Genomic DNA, 9,708 nt, shown 5'->3' with positions numbered 1-9,708 from the left:
TATCTAAGCGCTCATCAAACGGGTAGTTTATGGGAAACACTTGTAAAAGTTGTAAACCTCACTTTAAAAAGTGGGCGAAAATCTTAAATCTAACTCTCGCAAGATCCCTCTTCAAAGGTTTCAAAGGAGCACCCATTCTGGCCATATCTGAGCCAGGCGTGGAGTCGCTAACCGTAATAAACCGATGGTAAAGAAGTTTTAAACAAACAAATCGAATAAATGCAAAACAACGTTGCTTGCTTAACGCACTAACTTCCAAATCAAAAAACTTAATACCCATTTCAAAATCAAGATTCCATCCTACACGTACAGGTAAATATGGATCTACCACTACTGCATTATCATGCATACCGCGCCCTCGGCTACTCCAACTGCAGTACGCCGTGATACCTGGGACACTTACAGCATATCTGTACTACTAGGCAAAATATTCGCCTAGGGGGCCCAGGATGTTTAAATGACTATAAACTCCCCTTCCAACTACACCGCTTCATCAGGGTAAATAATGTCACACCCTAATACAACACACCACACCTTGGAACACAACTCGCACTCACAACATACACGACCACACTGCACACGATGTCACCACAGAAGTTACCACCATACACGATGACACCCCACACAATCAACAAAAAGAGGGATTGGATCATCAATTCAACACATTCGAAGTAATAGCGATCCTGCGCGCATACCATACTTTTCGCAAACCCAAACTCGTTTCGCGAACGTAGTTTTGGATCTTCACCGCCTCCAGTTTTCGGCACGAACATTTGTAGCGTCAATTTAATATTTTAATATATTAATAAATAATTTAAAGTTTGTACTCATTACTCGGACATTTTTATTTACGATGGTTTGTGCAAGTGTCTGATTTATTCACGCGTATATACAGACGGATGGACAACGTCCGGTGTAAATTATTACTCCTACCCGCAGGGGGAAGGCTAAATCAACTCAGCTCATCATGCTGATCGTTTATGTATATATTTTATAGGGTTTCCAACGTTTCCTTCTGAGTGCTATAAACTTCGTGGCAAACTTAATATACACTGTTCAGGGTATAAAAACAGCATTTTTCACACCCCTAGGACACTACTATTAATTCGTCCGAATGCCTTTTAGAATCAATAACGCCCCTTCTACATTCCAGAAGATCATGAATTCTGTATTAAAGGACTATATAATAAAACGAGTATTATTTAATTAGACGATATCATAATATTTAGTAGCACAATACAAGAACACGAGCAAAACATTTAGAAAATTTTCAATGCGCTACGAAACCATAATTTAAAAATTTAAATTGATAAATGTTATTTCTTTGCTTAGTCCACAGAGTATTTAAAACATATTCTAACCACAGATGGGACCAAACCCATGCTGCTAATAGCAGCATTCCAAAATTTTAAACTATCTTAAACCCCTAAACAAATCAAGTCTTTGCTTGGTATCAGAGAAAACTACAGAAAATTTATAAAGGACTATGCAAAAATTGCGAATGGAATGACAAAGTACCTAAAAAAGGGCATTAAGTTAAACAAAAATTTCCCACAAAACACAGTTGCATTCTATAAGTTGAAATGACTCCTATTTGACACACCAATTCTCCGTTATGTTATCCCGATTTTGAGAAAAAATTTAAATTGTGTACAGACGCTAGTGCGATTGGAGCAATTTAAACACAAGATAATAATCCAATATGCTACGCTAGTTGGACACTAAACGAATATGAAAAAAAGCACAAAAGTCGCGCGAGTTTTTCTGCTGCGAAGGAACCACTTAAGTTAATTTATATGGGAGCTAGGATAATCCTATGACAACTTTTCATACCACTATTTTTGTTTTTTTTTAACATAATCAATATAATTATTTATTCGCTACCTAAACAATTAAAATGTTTTTGTACTTAAGCAGATTTTTTTTATATATATTCAGCGATATCTGATACTCTTGAGCAGTTGCCTTTCTGTATACCATTGCAACGGATCGTAGTCACATATAATACACCAAATCTTCAACGCAACAAAAGACTTAAGCAACAAACTCAACAACTCACGACAGCTCAAATATTATCAAATTTTCAGAATAGGTTTATGTATTTATTGTCAATAAAATAATATTTGAAATAAATTTTCATTCACAAAAACAAAAGAGAAATACAACAAATACAACGAAAACTAAAATAAACTCAATACATAAGTACAGTTTTGCTCGTAAAAAGTAAATGACCTAAAATTACATTATTTAATATTTGGTCCAAAGACCTTTGTGTTTAATTACATTTTTTAGACGTCGTCATACTTTCAACTAAATTTTCTATTATTTCCTTCGGTATGCTCTTCATTCGATTTGTACTCTGCTCCATAGCTCCTCCATATTGCTCGGCGCTGTTCGGTATTTGCACAATCTCCTCTTTACAATAGCCCACAAATTTTCAAATGGGTTAAGGTCGTTACTTTGTGCTAGCCATTGGATGAGTTGAAATCGTTGACATTGGAACCAGTGAGTAACAATTTTGGCGGTGTGTTTCGGATCGTTATCTTGTTGAAAAACGATCTCTTCCTCTGGATAAGCATACTTGTCTATAAAATCCGATAAATTTTACTGTAAAATATTCAAATATGTAGTCTTCTTTTTTCATAATTCCAGCGATTTTGAATAACGGACCAATGTTCCCCCAAGTGAAGCATCCCCATACCATGGGCTGGCGCCACCATATTTTACAGTCTGTCGCACATGATGTCGTTGAAGGTTTTCATGTGGGCGACGCCAGTAGTACTGTTTGCCATCCGATTGGAAACGATTGATTTTCGATTCATCCGACCAGATAGCCTTTTTCCAGTCTTCCACGGACCAGTTTTTATGTTCCTTACAAAACTTTAGGCGCGTCTTAATATTTTTATTAGATAAAGCAGGTTTCTCTGTTTAACGGCGGCCACAAAACCAATCCTTTGAAGAGCTCTCAGAGCGGTCCATTCGCTGACAGTCTTATTATGGCGATTTCAGCCTCCTTTGGTGTTCTATTATGCGCTGTAGTGAGTCTTCTGACTATTTGCCTAGCATCAGCGTTTGTTAACAATCGTGGGCGTCCTCCCATGTTCGGGGAACCAACTACTTTGCATCGTTTTCTCATAGCCACAACACTGCTCAAAGCTAATTTTAACTGCCTAGCAATTTTACGGATCGAAATGCCACTTTTTGTCAAAGAAACAACCTTTGTTCAATGTCGGATGAAACTTTCCGCATTTTGTATGAAAACACTGATTGCCTAATAACGTATGTTTATGCAACTGATAATCAACTAAAACTGAAAGCTAACCCATGCTAAGTAGTTGCTCGTTCAAAAATATGAATTCGGCGCAAGTAACTGTTCATTTACAGTTATGTTTTACGGCATCAAATCAAATTTAAATCATATTAATTTCATATTTAGTAAAAAGGGCAAAACTGTACTGAATGAGTTTGTTTTAGATTTAGTAGGGCTATCCTTTCACTTTAGTTATTGAAATTATATTAGTACTAGAATTTTGTTGTACATTAAACAAAGAACTAACACTTCAAGTTTGGTAACGTTTGAGTTAACAGTTAAAATGTTAGAGCACTAAAAGTGCAGAAGTGGCGAACATCCGAACGGTTTTGCTCGCCACTGTATATTAACATAGTGTAAATTAGCAAGACATCAAGGCGGAAATACCGCAAGGTTATGTTAGTACATAAAATTTCCGATTCATCTAAACGCATTTAAATTCCGGCCAAAGTTTTTTCCTTGATATTCTGGTATTTGCACAATTTTTTTTATATAATATTTTTAATACCGGTTTTCTTAATAAATAGAATTAGCTACAATTAATTACTTTTAGCTAACTTGAACGCGCAGCAAGAACCCTACAAGAACAGCGACATCCATCTGACCCGTCATATGACAGTCACAGCTGAAAAAATTTTGTCAGCGCGCAGAACAAAGTTTCTATCATTTTCTTAAGAGCCTTGTGCAAAAACTGATGTAAACAAACGTATGTGTGTGAGTTTGTATCTCTCTTTAACAAAATGTGTATTCGGAATTGATTCCCTCTATATCTATACTGGTCACTCTCATGCCTTTTGCTGAATCATTGCTGACCATAAATCCATCAAAGCTGAAAATTGTCAGTTATGACTGAAACGCTATCATAGCTGTAATTTGTCAGTTATGACGGTAAATCTATCACAAGTGAAAAATTCTTTTGCGCAGTAGATAATATAATTTTTATTTCTTTAATAAATTTTAAACTTTTAATCAAAATTAGTTATAATAATATACTTACATATATATAAAAAGGATTGCAACAAAAAATATAATTATATAATAAATTATGAAAAGAAATTTTCACTTAATTCCTAGCTTGCTCCTCTCAAAAGCTCTGTTGTACGTGTTTCTCTAGAATATTTCGAAATATTTAAAAATGCCTAAATAAAAATGAAAATTAACTAAAAATATAATTTTATTTGGAACTTAATAATAACTTACGTATATTACAAGTATATTTGAAAACTCCTTCGTTATTTATTTAGTTTGTTAATACAATAAGAGTTATTGCACAAGAGCACGCAACACTTTTGGTTTATCGTACAGAATAACAGCTACATAGGTATTTCACAACTTCTCGAAACTTCTATGGAAATGTATATTGTCTCTTTTGGAAAAATCGTAAACATTGACAGTCATTTTACTGTTCATATGATTGTCAGTACTGACGTTATAACTGTGAGTGTATTGGTGAACCCATCAACAATTAGGTGTAGGGGAGTAGCTGCGATAATGTATACCATAAACATCCCTACAAGAAACTGCTGATAAGTTCACCAATACACTCACATTTGTTATGTCAGTACTGACGGTTCACCACGTTTGGCCGATTCCGCCCATCTGCAATACCAACCTCCCTTGGGTGCCAAGGGATATGTGTATCAAGTTTCATTACAATATCTTAGTTTTCACTCAAGTTATCGCTTGCATGCACGGGCGGACAGACAGTCACTCGGAATTCAACTCGTCTCGTCATCCTAATCATTTATGTATGTATAACTCCATATCTATCTCGATTTGTTTTAGGTGATACAAACAACCGTTAAACAAAATTAACAAAACTATTATAGTCTGTATCAACATGTTGCAAGAGTATAAAAATGTTGTGAAAGAAAACAACTTTCATTGTTCGAAAAAATTGTAAATGAATAACAATAAAATTTGGGATTCTATTAACTTATATTATAGGTAATAGACTAAATTAGTTTTATAACTATATTTTAACCGAAGATTATATTAAAATCATCCTCAAATTAGAAAAATGTGTTATAAATTCAACCGAAGAAGCTAAATTTAATATGAGTTGAAGTGTAAAACGTCAATCAGAGGATCGGAATTCATTATATTAGCGATATGAGGTTTAAACCATGGTCGAGACCAAGGTATAAAATTCTTATATTTGGTATATGAGAGCTAGGGATTGTAATGACCCGATTATATCCATTTTTGGTACTACGACATATCATTAGCAGAAAAAAAATAAACTCTGAGTTTCATTAATATACTTCCACATATTGACCAATATATAAGGAGTAAAGTCAAATCAAGATATCTATATAAGTTAGTTTTATGAAGTCTAGTGCAAGTTTTAACCCGATTTCTTCCATTTTAGGCACAAATATACACCTATATTAAGAAAACACGGTGTTTCAATTTTATTTAGATAACTCTCATATTGACCGATATTCGAAAGTCTTTACATTAGTTATATAGCTAAGGGAAGTACTGACCCGATTCAACCCATTTTTAACATGTACACATACTATTATCAGAGAAGGATTCTCTCTGAATTTCTATTGTATATCTCAAAGATTGACCGATATTTTCGATGAAAAGTTCGCAATAGGAACTGGGGTCCACATATTCGATATCTGAGGGCTTAAATAGTTTTGGTCCGATTTGAACAGTTTTTGGTAATAAGGTGGCACACTTCAAAGGCACTATTCGTGCAAAGCTCTATCTCGATATATTGATTGGTGCTATATTTGTATGCTGAAATTTTAATGAATCAGATAGAATATAAATTTGTGTTATATGACAAGTAGGCGTGGTCGTAATCCAATTTCGACCATTTTCTCACTGTAACCTAGGCATGTCAGGATAATGTTACTAATGAATAAATTTGGTTAGAATTGGTCTATTAGTTCCTGAAATATAGGTTTTCAGCTAAAGGTGGGCGTTGCCATGCCCTTTGTTCAATTTTTAGAGTGGCTCTAAATTGGCATTAAATTTTTCAACCAAGATGGTATGTGTTTTATAGGAGCAAGTATACAAATTGAACAATGGTTTGGTTCGTAAAGTTACCCAAACAATCCTATTATACTTTACGAAAATGGGTAAATCCGATTACAACACGCCTACTTCTCATATAACAATATTAAATTCACTCAGACACATATCGGTCAATCTGTGAGGTCTGGTATTCGAATTTATGGAGTCTTGTTGTAGTGACAACACGCCGTGTGCCAAGAAATATTTATGAAATACAGAGAGAATTAAATAGAAGAAATCAGCGCAATACATTTACCTTATATATCAATCTGTGAGGTTTCTTAGTGAAATTTAGAGAGCCTCTATTTCTGGTAATGATATAAGGAAGATTAACACTAAAACTGGATAAAATCGGGTCATGACATTCCCTATCCCCCATATACCTCAAATGCAAATTGTTAAGAATTTCAACCTTCCGATTGGCTTTATACCGCATTGACCCGTTTATTTCAATATGATATTTTAGCAAAATAAAGTGCATATATAATATAAGATATACAATACTATAGTTTAATGCTGAAAGCTTCCATATATATACAAGTACTACATATAAAGATTTTTATTAGTCCAGAGCTAAACTGGGATTTTCCATCCTTTGGTTGATATGTTCCTCATGTTCCCGCCTTTGGTTCTTTTGTGTTGCAAGAGTATTAAATATTCGGTTACCCTCAAACTTGGCCCTTACTTATTTGTTTAATATAAAATTTGGCATCACCTGAAAGTATTTCGACGAAGACGATCTTTTCAAAATTCGAGACTATAAAATGTTCGGTTACTCTTTTACTTGTTCGATTTTAAACTCTTACAAATAAAGCATTATGTTTTTTTTTTTGTAAATATTACTTTTCATTTTTTCGTTTTTCGGATGTCAAATTTTTTATTGCTTTACATGTTTTTTATTCTCTATTCCCTAGAATGTCTTAATCTAGATTAACAGTTAATATTTACAATCTAAGAGTAAAATGCTTATTTAGCAGTCGATATCATATTTGAAACGGAAGCATAGCTCTGTGGTAAATGCTATTTTGTTTACAAAAGCCATTTCCAGCTAATGTGAACCCCATTAAATTAGCTGTAAATGGCTTAACTTGCATACGAGCTTTTGATAGATTTGTCAATTCGATCTAAAGAAAATTAAACTCTGACGATAAACGTATGATTTCACCAATAGTTGAAACGTGCAAAGGAAGTGGAGTTTTAATAAGGTTATTGGCAGATATTGAACATGCCAAATACACATGTAATGGTTTTCGTTAAATAACTTTTTACATTGCTTTGTTGTAACTTCTTTTTATATTTGTTTGCTTTCATTCTTGAACGTAGCTATTGACTGCTTAAAATAAAGTTAGTTACTACAAACGTATATAGGTAAATAATTGCGGCAATTTTATCGCTGTCAGCTATCTGAGACAGTGCAGTTGAATTTTGACGGCCATGGAAAATACGATTCTGCTGAAGGACAAAAGTCGTGACTGCAAATGGTTTTAAGGGTCTTCTGGCACAATTTTTACAGTCATTTTCTTTAAGCCGCGGAAAATCGTTATATCCAGCGACTTTGTCTTTAAAGCTAAAGCCTCATAAACATCTGATGAATTTTTAATTTCCTTATCATTAATTTTTGTAACTATATCACCCGGATAAAGACCACCACTGAAAAGATTAAAACGTTGTGCATGTAAGCATTTAAATTGACAATTACTCACGTATGTGCCGGCGATCCAATAATTACTTTCCACACCAGAACACCATGGCTTAAGTCACTCGGCACATTCTGTGTGCGATTCTTTAATTCAAAAAGTATATCAGGTGTTAGCGTAAGCATTGTTATTCCCATATAACGTTTAGCGGGATAATCCATTTTGCTGACACCCTGCCTTCTACGTTCTTCAGCTCGATTTAGAAAAAGTTTGACATAGTCAATTGGTATGGCAAAACTAATACCCGCAGTTACTTTCATTGAATTTACACCTATAGCTTCGCCATCTAGGTTTACTAGTGGCCCGCCTGAATTTCCGAAAGTAATGGCTGCATCGGTTTGTATATAATTAATATCACGATTTTTCAGTCCAAGTTCTTGCGACGGCCTTTGCGTTGAACTAACAACGCCGGCTGTTACTGTATTGCTCAAAGCTAAAGGGCTACCAAGTGCCACAACCCATTCCCCTGAGCGCAATGTCGAGCTTTGCCCGAGAGACATGACTGGTAAATCTTTGCACTGAATACGTACCGTAGCCAAATCAGACGTTTGATCTATATCTTCTACTACGCCAGGGAAAGTGCGACCATCGTTTAATCTAACTTGCACCATTGTGTGTGGCTTATTTATAACTACATGTGCATTGGTTAATATAAGTCCATTAGAATCGATTATAAACCCTGAACCGTTTGACGCAGTAACTGGTTTTCCAGTATAGTAATCAAATTGACGCATATCCTTAATCTCGATATACACTACGGATGGTGCACATGCGTGCACCACGTCAGCAAGAAAATTATATTGCTTTCGTCGCCCTGAAAGCGGCGGAGATGTGAAAGCAGATATATGTGGCATAATACAATCCTTTTGGTTATAAACTAGGGAGGCTGATAATGCTGAGACAGCTGCTATCGATAGAAATTTGCATCTCCATATCTTGCTCCTACTGCTGTCTGATTGCTTCCTGCTTTTATCTTCATATTTTTTATATTGTTGGCCAATATGTAATTGCTTGCAGGCATTCAATACACACCGCAAGTTTGAAAATTTTAGTAAAGCATTTAATTTTTTAAAATTATTAAACGCCATCACTTATATGCAAGAATCACCTGTGTATAGTTTTGCACAAATCAGCTGGGGGCCCACTGCTCTTCTTCTTCCTTCCTTTTTACAGTCACCATAAGTATTAGAAAATAAGTTTGTTTCTTAACCGCTTACTATCACTAGCTAGCATAGCTTTTGCTGGAAAACACCCAAAAAACTAACAGAAGAGAGCACAAGCTGAGAGAGCTTGTGAAAATAAAAATTTAATTGATTAATTATCAAGTATTAATTTTAAAAGATTGTGAAAACAATATTTTGATATTTTCTTGCTAGTTTCTTCTAGTATTCCGTTCCTTTACATTATTTTGTTGTTTTTTTCTTTGTGAGAGTAACTTGCAATCTTCTTATTCCTGTTAGCTAGCAGCTAAGATACAAAGTTAATAGTGAATTATTCTAATTAATCTAGACCAGCCGTTTTCAACGCGTGGGACGCGATGCCACGGAGGTCGCAAAGCATTTGTTAGTTGCAAGAAGTTGGGAAAATTACTTAAGAATAAAAATAAACAGCAAGTTAAAAACAATTTATAAAAATCACTACAAACCATTACTATTTGTATCCAATTAACAG

At 34.6% G+C, this 9,708-nt stretch overlaps 1 protein-coding gene across 1 annotated transcript; it reads right to left on the bottom strand.

The window, feature by feature from the left end:
* Positions 1–6,759: 6,759 nt before the first annotated feature.
* Positions 6,760–9,189, bottom strand: HtrA2 (HTRA2-related serine protease). The gene is made up of 2 exons (XM_014245138.3): positions 8,044–9,189; positions 6,760–7,990 (listed from the first exon to the last, which is right to left on the bottom strand). The coding sequence occupies exons 1-2, from the start codon at positions 9,123–9,125 to the stop codon at positions 7,825–7,827; spliced, it is 1,248 nt and encodes a 415-aa protein (XP_014100613.2). The 5' UTR covers positions 9,126–9,189; the 3' UTR covers positions 6,760–7,824.
* Positions 9,190–9,708: the final 519 nt, after the last annotated feature.

This window comes from Bactrocera oleae, chromosome 2 (genome assembly GCF_042242935.1).
Source record: "Bactrocera oleae isolate idBacOlea1 chromosome 2, idBacOlea1, whole genome shotgun sequence".
Classification (NCBI taxonomy): Eukaryota; Metazoa; Arthropoda; class Insecta; order Diptera; family Tephritidae; genus Bactrocera; species Bactrocera oleae.
This window is presented reverse-complemented; position numbering and strand designations above follow the sequence as displayed.